Source organism: Taudactylus pleione, unplaced genomic scaffold, assembly GCF_031769625.1.
Source record: "Taudactylus pleione unplaced genomic scaffold, aTauple2 ptg000848l, whole genome shotgun sequence".
In the NCBI taxonomy this organism is placed as follows: Eukaryota; Metazoa; Chordata; class Amphibia; order Anura; family Myobatrachidae; genus Taudactylus; species Taudactylus pleione.
The window spans coordinates 3052672-3068436 of NW_028285250.1; the positions used below are offsets into that span (position 1 = coordinate 3052672).

General features: G+C 43.8%; 1 protein-coding gene across 2 annotated transcripts in view; it reads left to right on the forward strand.

The window, feature by feature from the left end:
• The window catches only part of TRIM29 (tripartite motif containing 29), a 70148-nt gene that overhangs the window by 11783 nt on the left and 42600 nt on the right, over positions 1-15765 (forward strand). For both annotated transcript variants that reach the window (XM_088458756.1, XM_088458755.1), the window contains exon 2: positions 8529-8624. In XM_088458756.1, the coding sequence (XP_088314882.1) occupies positions 8529-8624 (96 nt within the window). The remainder of the gene's footprint in view (positions 1-8528; positions 8625-15765) is intronic.

Here is a 15765-nt window from a genome sequence, read left to right on the forward strand (position 1 = left end):
ATAGTGGTGGAGGTGCCCAACCACCCACAGGACACGTTGCCCCATGGGTGGAACAGCTGGGCAGTGCCTGAAAAAAATGGGAATAGTTGGGAGGAGTGTGCCCTCTACAGGGTGGCGCCCCTGTTCGACCGCAATTGTCGAACATGCCTCAAGCTGGCCCTGCTGGTAGCGACAAGAGTTAAACACAGGAAGGACCCTGGTTAAGGGAAAATGTAAACGGATCCCATTTACAGCATGGGGAGATCCGGATTTCCCAGCGTTTGTAGATGATGGATGGGATGTACTAAACATAATGCCCCTAATCTGTCCTTCTGCGCATGCCAGCCACAGGGGGTTATGGGAGGGAATGCATCAGATTCCGGTGCTTTGTACATACAGGTATGTGGTATGAGGTAAAATGGGTTTTACCGCATTTACCCCTTTAGTACATCCCGTCTGATGTCATTTCCAAGCGCCAGCAGAAGAGTCCCACTACACACGGGTGCAGTGTGAATGGAGCAGACCCGGGAATAACCCAGGTTGGAGCCACGGTGTGAAAGGGTTGGCGCCCCGGGTCTGACCCGGTTTGGAAGCGTGTTCCAAATCCCAGGTCAGACCCAGGATTTTGGTGGAATAGGGGTATTAATGTGTTATTGCATTTAGGTACCAGGTACACTTTACAAGTATATTTTCACAATTTGCTAAAAGTTGTGTTTATATCACTTTAAAAGTAATTTCAAAAGCACCACAAACATGACATCTTGGTACATTAACCCTCAGTAATGTACAAGTATATTAACATTTGCTCTCCTACAGTATGATGAGTTTCTATATATTGAAAATTAAACTAATTCAGAATCATAAATGAAATAATCCTGCACTAGGGTAATCCCATATTACACCTGGTACTGGCTCCAGCGCAATATAAGTGTCCTGTATAGATACAAAACAGAAAGACAAATGTGATGTATGCACGCAGGCTATAGATATATGATGTGTGCACGCAGGCTATAGATATATGATGTATGCACGCAGGCTATAGATATATGATGTATGCACGCAGGCTATAGATATATGATGTGTGCACGCAGGCTATAGATATGATGTATGCACGCAGGCTATAGATATATGATGTATGCACGCAGGCTATAGATACATAATGTATGCACAGAAGCAGCTTTGCAATTGCGACCTGTACAGATATGGTAATGCAGCAGGAGGCATCACGCCCCCTGTGCATTGCTTATCTGAGCTGCGTTGTCTAATGCAGCCGGCCACCTCAGTTTAGAGGAAGCGGCCAGGAAATCTCCGTCAGCCGATGGAGATCCTGGCCTCTTCCGTCCTCCCCAACGGCATCGACACGCCTCGGTTTCGGGTAACAGAGGCTGTCGCCGCCCCCAAATTGCAGCAGACTCAATCACTGACAGTCTGCTGCCAGTTTACGTGCGGCCGCGCAGACTCTTTCTGCACATGCGCAGAAGGGGTCATGAACCTGCGCAGATTCCCGAACATCGGGAATTTGCTATCAGCACTAGCGTGCACTGCTGAATCAGGCCCACAGCCTGCAAAGTGACAGTTAGGAGCTGATTGGTTGGTACTTTATCTCTCTCCACTTTATCTCTCGCCAAGGCTTAGTACATCTACCCCATACAGATTTGCAATAGTAATACAGAAACATGTTACAATTTGCGCAGTTTAGAGACAGAAAGCAATCAGGAGCTGAAACGACTGAAAACACTAAATTCATTGTTTAGCACACCCTTCTTCAGAGGGACTGGGTGGATCATGTAATCCGAGCGGAATTCAGGCTGAAGGCAGTAAAGCAGTAACGTATTTCACCCAAGGGCACATAAGCAGAGTTCACCTTGCAGAATGAGTTATTTGAATGAACAACATGCCTGCAAACCCTGTGAGGTGGCGGTAATCAGACGCTCATCAATACATTCATCCGGACACCTCTGGCACTTTCCAAGCACATTTTAGGTTGAAAGAAAATTTATATGCAAAAGTGGACCATTAACAAGAATAATTATGACACATTATACACAGAAAGCCCAAATGTTTCTATACCTTTATAACTAAATTAAGGGGGAATTTAATTAGACGCGAAAAAGCGAAAACTTAACGTCGGAGAAGTTTTTGCATAATTTGCATGTTTTGGTGCGATATTCTCGCATCTTTTGAAAAGGCGCGCTTACGTTCTTTACCCTATCCTATTACCAAAGACACGAAAACGCGTTCGCCCAAAAACTGTCCATGCTATAACCTGCGAAAGTACAGCACATTTTGGCGAAATCAGTCTGTACCGCATAAAAAGCCTAACTGACATAGGAAATCAAAATAGTATATTAGTAAATAATAAGTGTATTAGTAGATCTAATAAAAATATTTTGGGTTCTCTAACTGTGTGAAATGGCTGTTACAGTATATACATATTTGTATCCTTACCTGCCTTCTGCTTCTCCTCCCCGGGAGGAGCCTGGGGAGGAGAAGCAGGTGGGTTGTGACAGGGGCGGGGCCTGATGGGTTGCATCATTAAGCCCCGCCCCTTCACATCAAATTGCCACGATTGGCTTAAATTTAAATAGGGGGCGGGGCTAAATAACGTGACTCATGAAGAATCATGTCATTAAGCCCCTCCCCCTACACAGGGACACGCATGGCTGCGGAAATTCTCACCATTCTGCCCACTTCACTAGGAAGTGGGAAGAATGCGGGAGAAGTGCCTAACCTTCTGGGGGTGCTGGGGGGTTCCCCTAAAAATCGTGAGCCTCCCTCGAAAACCGGGAGGGTAGGCATGTATGATTTGTATAAGTCTGGAGATGTGACAAAAGGCAATTTTTTCGGGTTAAAATAAATAATTGCCGCAGTCAGATACATAACTACCGGGGGGGTGTGGTTGCTAGGAGGCCGGCAGCACCTCCAGGGCTCGCCTCCCCCTGTAGCTCACCTCAGCGGCATTACAAGAAGAGAAGCCACTGATGATCCATGCAGCAAATACCCCACCCAGTACTTTAAACCCATTTTCCAATAGTAAAAAGTTTTCACCCTAAAATGGACATATCATTATTGGCCAAATTAGGCTAATTAAAAAATTATTTTTCCCTAATTTTTCATAAGGGGGGAGTATGTTCAAGGACCTGATTCAGCAAGGATTGCAATATAGAGCGTACGCACGCAGTTTTACTATGAGTAGATGCTAATCCATAGTGATGGCAATGCCGCCGCACCACTACATAAGGACGCCCACTTCTCCTACACGCACATCCGTAATGTTTAGCAAGACTGCGAAAACATCGAGTACCATTAGATGGTACTCGATGTCAGACCTTACTGAGGAATTGCTCACTTCAGCGCACGCTATGAGGCCTCAGGCTGCGTATGGTATCGCAGTGGATAATTTACGCATGACCTTGTAATGGCGTTGAAACACACTGGCACGCCTGCGTTCGGCCGACCACCCCCCCCCCGTCACCACACACAAATGGCACTTACTGTCTGCGTAGTCACTGCGCTCGTAGTCCGGATCTGGTTCACGCAGGCGCACTGCAATGCATACCCATGCACAGAACACAGAACGCAACAATCGTCCGATTGCGTGAGTATAAGCAGCCGCGTTCCTTGCTGAATCAGGGCCCAAGTCCCCACATTTTTAGCCAAAAATAAGGATTTTGCTCAAGTTTTCACCTGCTCTGAGATGGTGAAAACAGTTTGACTGGTTTTGTCTATCAAGTATTCGCACTTAATAAGATTGCACAATAAGCATTTGGTTGTGAAAAGTTTGCACGTGCAAAAAACTTTAAGCCAAACCGCGGCTATTCGCGGCTAATTGAATCCGGCCCTTAAGCTATAAATGAGGCTCCTAAAGAGCAGCATTATTGGGAAAATATGAAATGATATCTTACTGTTGCTGATAGACTCAGCATTATCGTGAACTGCTACCATCATACAGACCGTCATTCAAAGTGGCGGCATGGATGCACATTTCAGAGGGTCATGCACCTGTACGCCAGGCAAGTCGCTGCATCAAAACATGTTCTGCGCTTTACATTTTTCCTGTTGACAAACGATCCCCGGAGACTCCATTATAGAGAAATATTTGTCAAGTTAATTTGTGCTAAAAATTCGCATAGTCTTTCAGTTGCAGTTTTGTACTGCACCAATTGTCATTAATAATGTACAATCTACTAAATTATACACTGTACGGATATTATACTGTATCTTAAGTCTAGTATTCTTATTTTTTTTATAGTGAAGACATCTTATATAGTGTTATAAGATAACTATACAAGAATTAAGAAAATATAATCTCTACTACATAATGCTAACAATATTATCTACAGCAGATGTTCAGACTCTGGGCACAATTCAATTAAGTGTGAGTTACTTTGAACATCATATTCATGTGCGACCAATAACAGACTGGTCTTGGCACTCTGTGTTTATCAGATGGGTCATAGGTAGCTGATGACTAGTATTGAGACTAAAGCTGGGTACACACCTCAGCGATCCAGTGACCCAGCAAGACGACAATGTGATGCATCAATATATCGCATCATCGCACACACTGCATGATCCACCGTATGCAGTGCTTAAAGTGGTCCTAGAGAAGTGGTAGAGCTCACCACCACCCTTGCCGCTTTTTTAAAAAAAGGGACAGCATGCGCCATAGGCGCGTGTTGAAAAAGGGGTGTGGTCTCAAAAGAAAGGGGCATGGTCACACAATAGTGTTCCCAAATCAAATTACGCCATACAATAGCACAATCTTGATTCACCCCTGATTCATATTACCCCACATAGTAGTGTCCTTTATATTCATGTATGACACACAGCGGTGCCCCTTTTACACAATGCACACATTAGTAGTGCCCCTAATACTCATAACGCCCACAGTAGTAGCACCGCTTATACAATGTCCACAGCAGTAGTGTCCTTACACATAATGCCCACAGCAGTAGTGCCCCTTATACAATGTCCACAGCAGTAGTGTCCTTACACATAATGCCCACAGCAGTAGTGCCCCTTATACAATGTCCACAGCAGTAGTGTCCTTACACATAATGCCCACAGCAGTAGTGCCCCTTATGCAACATCCATTGTAGTGGCCCCTTATGCAGTGCCCCCAATAGTGGTGCCCCTTATGCACTGCTCCCAGTAGTGGTAGTGCCCCTATGTGGTGCCAGTAGTGGTAGTGTCTCTTATTCAGTGACCCCAGTAGTGGTCCCCTTTATGCAGTTCCCCCAGTACTGGTAGTGCCTCTTATGCAGTCCCCACAGTGGTAGTGCCCCTTATGCAGTGCCCACAGTGATAGTGCCCATTTTTCAGTGCCCCCAATAGTGGTGCCCCTTATGCAGTGCCCCCAGTAGTGGTAGTGCCCCTATGCGGTGCCAGCAGTGGTAGTGTCTCTTATTCAGTGACCCCAGTAGTGGTGCCCTTTATGCAGTTCCCCCAGTACTGGTAGTGCCTCTTATGCAGTGCCCACAGTGATAGTGCCCCTTATACAGTGCCCCCAGTAGTGGCCAGCCCAGCCCCTTATGCAGTGCCTGCAGTGGTAGTATCCCTTATTCAGTGACCCCAGTAGTGGTGCCCCCTATAGTGAAGCCGCTTACATGAAAAAAAAACCCACAATACTTACCTTGCTCCTCTGAACCATGGGAGAGATGTCATGACGTCTCTCCCATAGTGCACTGCAGACTACAGGAGCCAGAAGCTGGAGCTCAGGAGTGAGCTCCAGCCTCCAACTGCTGCTGGCGCTGTGAGGAGGGAGCTGGGATTCCATTGTTAACAAAATATCAGTGGGCGCCTGGCAAATGGTGCCTCCCTGCGGTGCCAGGCTGAGGTGGGTCAGAGGAGGCGGAACTGGTTCCATCAAGAAATAGAAGTGACGGAACGCAGTTCTGCCCCGTTCCGGCCCTCTTTAACCACTGGCCGTACGACAATGTGATATATTGTTACATGCTTAATGTAACTACACCATGTCATATGTCTCAAACATCCATGTACAGCACATTAGATGGGAGGTACTACCACACAATCCATCAAATGGTGCATTGTGTGTACATCTTCATGCAGAGTGGTTTCAGGTACTATGATTGCATGACAATTTGTGTAGTGTGCAATCAGCTAAAGTCATATCTGACGGTTAGTATAAATAATCCGAATCATTTCTGATGATTAGACATATCTCATGACTACTACAGAGAGACAGAGACATGTCTGATGACTAGTATAGAGACGGAGACATATTTGATGACTAGTATAGAGACAGAGACATATCTGATCATCAGTATAAATAATACGTAATTTCTGATGCCTAGACATATCTGATGAGTATTACTGAAAGACGGAGACGTTTCTGATGAGTATTACTGAGAGACAAAGACGTATCTGATGAGTATTTATGAGAGACAAATACGTATCTGATGAGTATTACTGAGAGACAAAGACATATCTGATGAGTATTACTGAGAGACGGAGATGTTTCTGATGAGTATTACTGAGAGACAAAGACATAACTGATGAATATTACTGAGAGACAAAGACATAACTGATGAATATTACTGAGAGACAAAGACGTATCTGATGAATATTACTGAGAGACGGAGACATATCTGATGAATATTACTGAGAGACAAGGACATATCTGATGAGTATTACTGAGAGACGGAGACATATCTGATGAATATTACTGAGAGACAGAGATATATCTGATGAATATTACTGAGAGACATAGATATATCTGATGAGTATTACTGAGAGACAAAGACATATCTGATGAGTATTACTGAGAGACAGAGACGTATCTGATGAATATTACTGAGAGACAAGGACATATCTGATGAGTATTACTGAGAGACGGAGACATATCTGATGAATATTACTGAGAGACAAAGACATATCTGATGAGTATTACTAAGAGACAGAGACGTTTCTGATGACTATTACTGAGAGACAAAGACATATCTGATGAATATTACTGAGAGACAAAGACATATCTGATGAATATTACTGAGAGACGGAGACATATCTGATGAATATTACTGAGAGACAGAGACATATCTGATGAGTATTACTGAGAGACTTATGGTGCATACACAAGGTCAGATTTTCCTTCAGATTTGTACAATAACGATTTTAAAAATCGTTAAATCGTTCATATCTGAAAGAAAATCTGACATGTGTCCCTGCAACAATGAACGATGCGCGTTCCCATTTGTCAGATAACGATATCTGACATCTGATGTGTTTGCAATCAGATTTGGTCGATTTTCATTCATTTTAATACAGTCAAAAATCGTTCGTAGTTCATAGTTGGTAAAATCGTTCAAATCGTTTGTAGTTCATCGTTTGTAGTTCATCGTTCGTCTGACAGATGACTGGTATAGAAACGGAGACATATCTGATGACTGGTATAGAGACGTAGACATATCTGATGACTGGTATAGAGACGGAGACATATTGATGACTGGTATAGAGATGTAGACCTAGCTGATGACTGGTATAGAGACAGAGACATAGCTGATGACTGGTATAGAGACGGAGACATATCTGATGACTTGTATAAAGATGGAGAAATATCTGATGACTGGTATAGAGACGGAGACATATCTGATGACTGGCATAGAGACAGTGACATATCTGATGACTAGTATAGAGACGGAGACATATCTGATGACTAGCATAGAGACGGAGACATATCTGATCATTAGTATAAATAATATGTCATTTCTGATGCCTAGTCATATCTGATGAGTATTACTGAGAGACAGAGACTTGTCTAATGAGTATTACTGAGAGACAAAGACATATCCGATGAGTATTACTGAGAGACGGAGACGTATCTGATGAGAATTACTGAGAGACGGAGACGTATCTGATGAGTACTAGTGAGAGACGGAGACGTATCTGATGAGTATTACTGAGAGACGGAGATGTAGAGACATATCTGATGGCTAGCATAGAGATGGAGACACATCTGATGGTTAGTATAAGATGAGTCATTTTTGATGACTAATCATATCTGATGACTAGTATAGAGACGGAGACACATCTGATGGTTAGTATAAATAAGCTGAGTAATTTCTGACTAGACATATCTGATGACTTGTATAGATAAACTGCGCCATACGTTATCTGATATATAATATACAAAAGCAGACATATATCTTCTGAGTAGGGAATAGGGTGCATAGAAGTTGAGCAGCACCTGGAAACGTAGGCTTCAAATGTCACTCAGACTTCACATGTCACCAAAATGCTCTATGTGAACTAATGAGTAAGTGGAGGATTGTCTTGCTGTAGAATACAGTTCCCTGGTTGTCATAGGGTTCTACCTTATAACAACAATTACATTTTATTGTGAAAAAGGGCGCTGCTGTTGCTATACAGAAGTATTTTTGCATTGCATTGTCTAAATAAATAATATAATTTATCTAAAAATATCCAATGAAGTTTTCAGTTGCAGGACTCAAATATTTTTTTTGGAAAAAAGTGTAGAAGTTGATCATAATAATTCATGGCTATTTTTTTCTTTGCTTTCTCCATTACAGACAGAACTGTCTGAGATCCAGGAACAGCTTCATCTCCAGCTGCTTGATGTGGATGATGAAGTGGAGAGATGGCACAAAGAAAAAGACCGCGTACGGGTAAGGAGAAAAAAAACGTTTTCTATTCAAGCTTTGATTTTTCCTTTTTATATTTCATGCAGCCGTCAGCTAAAGAGCTCTGCCGAGTCTCCAGCTGTTTTAATATCAAAGTTAGTTTTATGTAGATTATTAATTTTCTTCTATCAGACACATCTAAGATGATGACAGAGCACAGTAATCCTGCCTCATACTGTAGATTAAGATACTCATAGTGTCTTTATAAAGCATGGGGGTTTACATCTTGCCGATGGACCGCAGTGTCCCCATAGTGGCGAAAAGGGGTCTAACCGTTAGTAGTTTGATGCAATTTCCCGGGTTACAACATCCTATAGCTGAATCAAATGTTGCTTGGCTTGATGCAGTAGAACCAGTCATAGCTATTATTACCATTAACAACCTGGTCCCATTGCTGGAGATGGTGTGCTGAAAGACAGATGGGCAATGCTCATATACTTTCAGCAGGGCCGTAACTAAGGCAGTGCGACCTGTGACATGGCACGGGGCACCGCAGGGCAGGGGGCGCTGTTTGGGCTTGTCAATGTTCCTGTTTATTATCACTCTCACTTGTAGCTTCCTCTTCTTTTATCCCCAGCATCTCCTGGCCTCCCCTATCTCTTCCCTGGCCCTTCCCCATGAGGCCATGGCCCTTTTTCACGTGCACTATCTTATGTCCCTATTTAAAAAATGGGGGGGGAGCACCAATGCTCTCTCTGGAGCAGGGCACCAAAAAGTATAGTTATGGCTCTGACTTTCAGTGGATGGGTGATTGCACATATGCTTACAGCAAGCAGCTACACGTTTCCTGATCAATAGTAGATATTGTTTTGCTCGTAGGTCACCAAATTCTTGAAAAGGCATTGGTCCAGCAAAATAATAATGGCCACATTAAATGCATCTACCATTGTGTTGAATCTCACCCAGTTGCAGGGGTGTGATAGAAAAGGTCCACAATATTTTGGTCGATGCCAAAAGGTCGCTATGGAAAAAGGTCAACATGGAAATGGTCAACACTGTTTTTCTAACTATAATCTTTACCCTTACTCTCCTCTTGGTGCCTAACCCTAACTGTCCCTCCTAGTGCCTAACCGTAACCCTCCGGTAAGTGCCTAACTCTAAACCTAACCCTAAAAAGAAAAAATATTGTGTCGACCATGTCTTTGTTGACCATTTCCACGGCGACCTTTTGAACATGTTGACCTTTTGCACCTGTTGACCTTCTAAACTTTCGGCATATCGACGTTCTGGTGTCGACCAAATCATTGTCGACCTTTTGTATGGAACCCCTGTTGCGGTGCCTGTTTCATTTAAGGTGCCCTCTTGGCTAGTTAGACCATGATTAGCTTGGCTAGAGGCAGCACTCACCCACTGTATAGTGGGACTATAATAGTGCAACACAGTTAAGCTGCATACACATTAGATGATTTTTATGAACGATATGGACGATTACGTTCAACGATATATCGTTCATATCGTTCAGTGTGTATGCAGTGAACGACCAACGATACGCGCTCCCGCCGGTCGTTAACTATGTCTTTTGTTGTCCGTACATGCAAGCCAATCTGACGATATCATCAAGAATTGCCTGTTCAGAGATGTGGCAGGATGACTTCACTGAAAGATATCTTTAATGATATCTATCAGTGTGCACACCCAATAACGTTTGTCCTGCACTACAGAAAGTTCAAGGGAAATCTTTCACCAATATCGTTCATACAGCACATCGTCCCGTGTGTATGAGCCAGAGTGAAGGTGTGATCAGAACGCCTATTGACGGGGGCTCAATCGCACAATTTGTAAAATAATAGCTCTCTATCTGTAACTTGCTCATGCTTTATGTAAACTGGGGAAAAGGGCCCGAGGGGCCTGTTGCTGAGTTCAATGTGCGTCCATTTGCACAGGGTATCTTGCATCGCACCAAATGTGGCTATGACGTATAACTCGCCCCCAAAATGTAAAATGGTGCAGATTGCAGCTTTAAACAGCGGGAGGCGAGGGCGTAAGGACGGAAATGCTGCACCTTTCTTGCCCCCTCCCCTTCCCCATTGGACTCCTAATTGTTCCTCAACCTAAAAATAGATAGGCTGGCATCTAAGTGAGAAAACCATACTTTTTATAAAGAAATAAAAAAAATTAAATATACATGGAAGCAATCAAATTTTTTCTGCAAAAAAAAAAACAAACTCTGAAAAATTGCTCAGTGTATATGGCTTTTCAGTCACTGAAGAGGACAGGAAGATAGTGGTCACAGGGCCACACAGCCTCCTCTAGATCTAGAAGCCTTTCATGACATAAGAAACATGGACCCCCATTTACTAACGAGTTTTATCACCAAAACAAGTGATACATTTCACTGTGTATGATAAATGGTGCTCCAGCCAATCAGCTCCCAACTGTCATTTTTCTAACAGTTGACAGTTGGGAGCAGATTGGCTGGAGCACCATTTATCATACACAGTTCAATTTATCACTCATTTTGGTGATAAAACTTGTTAGTAAATGAGGCCCATGGTAACTAGCTCACACATTGTTACACCGTATCTAGCTGTGTCCAGGGGCAGATTCAGTGGCCAGGACTCCCCTAGGCACAATATTATTGAACCCAATGGGCTTCCAGCAAAACTCCTCCCCCTTCAGCTACTTTGTCCTTTTGATGGCTAAGTACATCCTTTTCTGGGCTCTGGACTGCCCGCTCCTGAGTCCTGCGCCCCCCCCCCCCGATGCTTCATGGGAGATGTAATCCTTGTTGCAGTCACGGTTTCAGTGTCCAAACAGCCACGGCTGATCTGGGGCACTGGAAAGCTCTTGTACAGGGGGTTTGCTGTGCCGCCCCCATTTACTGGCACCCCTAGGCATATGACTCACGTGCCTAGTGTGAAATCCAAATGAGTAGGATGTAGGTTCTCTTACACGCTATTATATATCAGCCAAAAACTAATTCTAAAGCCATGCTAACTATTTTCTAGTTATTTCTCAGTGGGCGTTCTGTAGTATCAGCACATATTTAAAAGTTTACAAGCACTAATGATTTATGCGTCTGTATGTGACATTTTCAAAGGCATGAAGAAAGTATGTCCATTTATTGTCTCACATCCTGCACATAAATAACCATTAAACTATTATTTCACCGTTGAGCTGCAGGCGCACACCTGTTTGGTATAGTAGTATTATATATCAGTCATGAAGGAATGTTTTTTTTTGTACCTTTTGTGCGTGAAATGAAACCACAGCGAGTTGCTACATAAGTGATGAATCACAACAAAAATGTAATAAAGCCTAAAACGACTCCTTAAATAAAATACACTTTTCCCGTCCAGTCACAGATGGAAGATGGGAGAAACATATAACTAGTGACAGTGATGCAGATGGTACCTGGCCCCTGCTGGCAGGGCGATGTGTTATTATTTTACATTCACGCTGAAGTCACAAAGAAGAGAGCGGGGGCATCAAGAGGGTTGGCAGCATGGCCTCATTCTCTCTCAAATTTTGTGATGAGCCCTGATGATGCTCTGCTACTCCCCTGTATATAGGGACATTTTGTAGCAATATACAACTGATCAGCAAAATGCTGTCTGTCAGTACAGTTACATAAATGTCATAAAGTTAGGGATGTGCAGGCTCGGATTAGTTCGGATTTTCCCGCCAAATTCTGATTCTTCCCGCCAAAAATCGGGTCTCAGAAAGAGGCAAAACGTCATCTTTTATGTACAAACATCATCTTTCATGGACTTTTGTCCAGGAATGATGATGTTTGTCCATGAAAGATGACGTTTTGCCTCTTTCTGAGACCCGATTTTTGGCGGGAAAAATCTGAACTTGGCTGGAAAATCTGAACTAATCCGAGCCTACACATCCCTACATAAAATATTTACAAGAATAGGGAATTAACCTACATGGGATTTCCAACCCTTTAGTTAGGGTGGGCAATAAGCGGCCCTCCAGCTGTTGTTGAACTACAAATCCCAGCATGCATTGCAACATGGTTAGCATGGCCAAATAGCAAAATTGTGGCAGCGCTACTACAAACACTATATAATATGATCAGCTACAGCTACAGATGTTGTCTGTTGACATTATCCCCATTTTGACAGTATCATGTCGACATTATGGATGACGATGTGGTCACTGCCGATATAATACACCAAACTGATGGTCAGTACTTAAAAATAGAGACATTCACCAGGGCAAATCCTGCACACCTGGGATTGTTACTGGAGAGTTGGCAACTGTGAGTAGAATACAGTATATTACATTTAGGCCGCACAGTCCAGTCCAACACTATTCTAGAGAGGAGAGAGGAGATTGGCACTATTACCATAACAGTAGAATGTCACTATTGTTATTACTCTTTTATATGCACCCATGCAGAGCTGAATGTATATTGTGTGACTTCTCACTGAGCGTGCTCAGAACATGAACGCAATGCAAATACAAGAATGCAGTCAAACGCATTCCGATCATATCCACCCTTATGACCCTACTGACAGAACAGGGGTGTGAAAGGCTGTTCTCACATAGGTAAAATTCAGGAGCTGATTCAGACCCGCTTGCTAGGATGCGATCGCTCGTAGCTGGCCGATATTTTAAATTTGCGCATGTTTTGCAATGCACGTGCGCGAACCACTGCGAAAGCGCTCGCTCGCCCAGCATAGACAGCCCAGTTGAATGAGTGACAGGAGAAGCTGTTTTTGGGTGGTAACAGGGGCAGGCCACTAGAAAAGGGGGAGTGGAGGTATGAACGCAGGCGTGCCTGACTGTTTCAACGCCGTTTTCAGAGGCGTGCATAATCAACAGGCAGCGTCATAGTACACGTCACCTGGTTGTGTTTCACACTAAAGTGGTCACAGTGCTTGCAGCAAGGTATAGTCAACCTCAAGCGCTGTGAGCACATCCGATGGTGCTCGATGTACACAAGTGGGGGCATTAAGAATGGCTGGTGGGCGTCTCCATACACAAAGTGATCTCATGCCAAGACATAGTGAGCGTGCTAATGCCTTGCCGTGCGATCGCCTGCCTTGCTGTGTGTGCCGCTGGATTTGCATACACTGGGAGCGAGCGAAAGCATCTAGCGAGAGGGTCTGAATGAGGTCCTCAGTACAGTGCATGTCTGGCCCATGCAGTGTGGCACATATGTGCACATACTCCTAGCTTAGAACGAATTCATGCATTCACAGATGATGACAGCTTGTAGTAAACCAGGCACACATGCATGGTACATATATGTATTTATTTTAAGTTGCACATATCTGAAGATACACACGACTCAAACAGAGAAACGCGTCCGCATGAGGCCACATTTAAACTGCATTAAGACATGCTATGCTTTAACTGTATCCTAATGTGACGGCACACTTTAAATGCCAATCATCATCACCATCGACTTCATGATGATCAATGCTGTTTTAGGGCCTGACTCAGAAGTGCATAGTTGGGCGATTGTTTGCCACTACACATGCGCGGAAAGTCCTAAAAACACAGACGACGTATGCGATACACATAGTGTAAGTAGAAAGGTGCTGCTTGGTGACTGGGAGGTGGTCTGAAGCGAATGCCCAAAAATGACCATCGCATGGGGGTGTTATGGGAGTGTCGCGGGAGAGTCAGCGAAAGTGCCTGCATTCACAGACGCAGAACCAAAGCCACAGATGGAGAAACTACACCAGCAATAGGGCTGGTGCCAGCGTCAATGGTGCATACGATGGTGCACGCAATGCCAAGAAACACCGGTGGTGTTACAGGGTGCAGAGACGCTAAAACTGGGCGACTCAGGGCTTGCACAGTCAGACGCAAGCTGCTACACCACAAGAAGGCAGGAATTAGCAGTTGCCTGTTATCGCATCCGTAACTATGGCAACAGACGCAAGAGTGGACGCAGCAGCTTCCGCCTCTGAATCAGCCCTTTAATGCGTATTTAAAAAGAAAATAAACAAGTTGGAACAAGATATCATCTGGGGAAGTCAGCAATAGCTATCGCTGGCCAGCTGGATTATTAAGTAGGGAGAAGCCCGATCTCACTTTAATAAATATAGCCGTATAGCTTACACAGCAGTGTAATTTCACACACAGATCAGTCATTAGTAATATTGGAAAGATCCTACAGTCACCAGGAGTTGCTGTTGGCACTTGGAGGAGTCATTAAATTTAATCTTAGGTGCCGTCTGGAAACATAGTATTAGTCCCTGTCATGTTACAGGGTTCCATGGGAAGATCTCAGAGTCCGTTGTGAAATGCAAATCTCTGTCTGGATATTCAGGTTATGTGACCAGAAGGAGTGGTAAATATAAAGGAAAACATTCCTTCCAAGCTCAAGGTATTTTGTAGACATGTAAATTATGTAGTTACAATACTTAGGGCCCCATTTACTAAAGAAATATAACCCCTTTAGCGCTCGCTAAAGGGATTATACCATCTTTCTGTATTTAGTAAACAGCGACTGCTGTTTGTACAGCATCACTCTCGCCATCTTTTAGATGGTGAGAGCAATGCGGTCCCCATTGCCGGCAATGGAGACCCGGCGGTGCCTTTCCGACTTCAGCGAAGCCTTCCAGGTACTGCCGGCGCTCCCTGTCATGCACATGCACAGACGGACCGTCACGCATGCGCATAACACTGGAGCCCCGTCCCTGGCAACATTAGGCCGCCAGCAGCACAGCGGAGGACCACGCTTGACGTCGCTGTACCTCACCAGAGGGGTAAGTATTACTAAATACCAGTGGAATTTTCGTTTGTATCACAGTGATCCTAAACGAAAATGTCCGCTGGTATTTGTCTTCGTTAGTAAATGGAGCCCTTAGCCCAATATATAATGTAACAGAGGAATTAATGCATATACAGTATTACTGTGGTGATACGGTGCAATACCTGTACAACAAATAAGTGTTACTGACAGATAACTGCCCAGCATTATAAGAGGTCTATTTACTAAGCTGTGTCAGGAGATAAAGTGAATGGAGGTAAGGTACCAGCCAATCAGCTCCTAACTGCCATGTCACAGGCTTTGTTTGAAAAATGATAGTTAGGAGCTGATTGGCTGGTACCTTATCTCCATAGACTTTATCTCCTAACACAGCTTAGTAAATAGACCCCTATGTCTAAGCTTTTAGAAGATTCAGAAGATTTAATACCAACTAAAAGAGAAAGGACG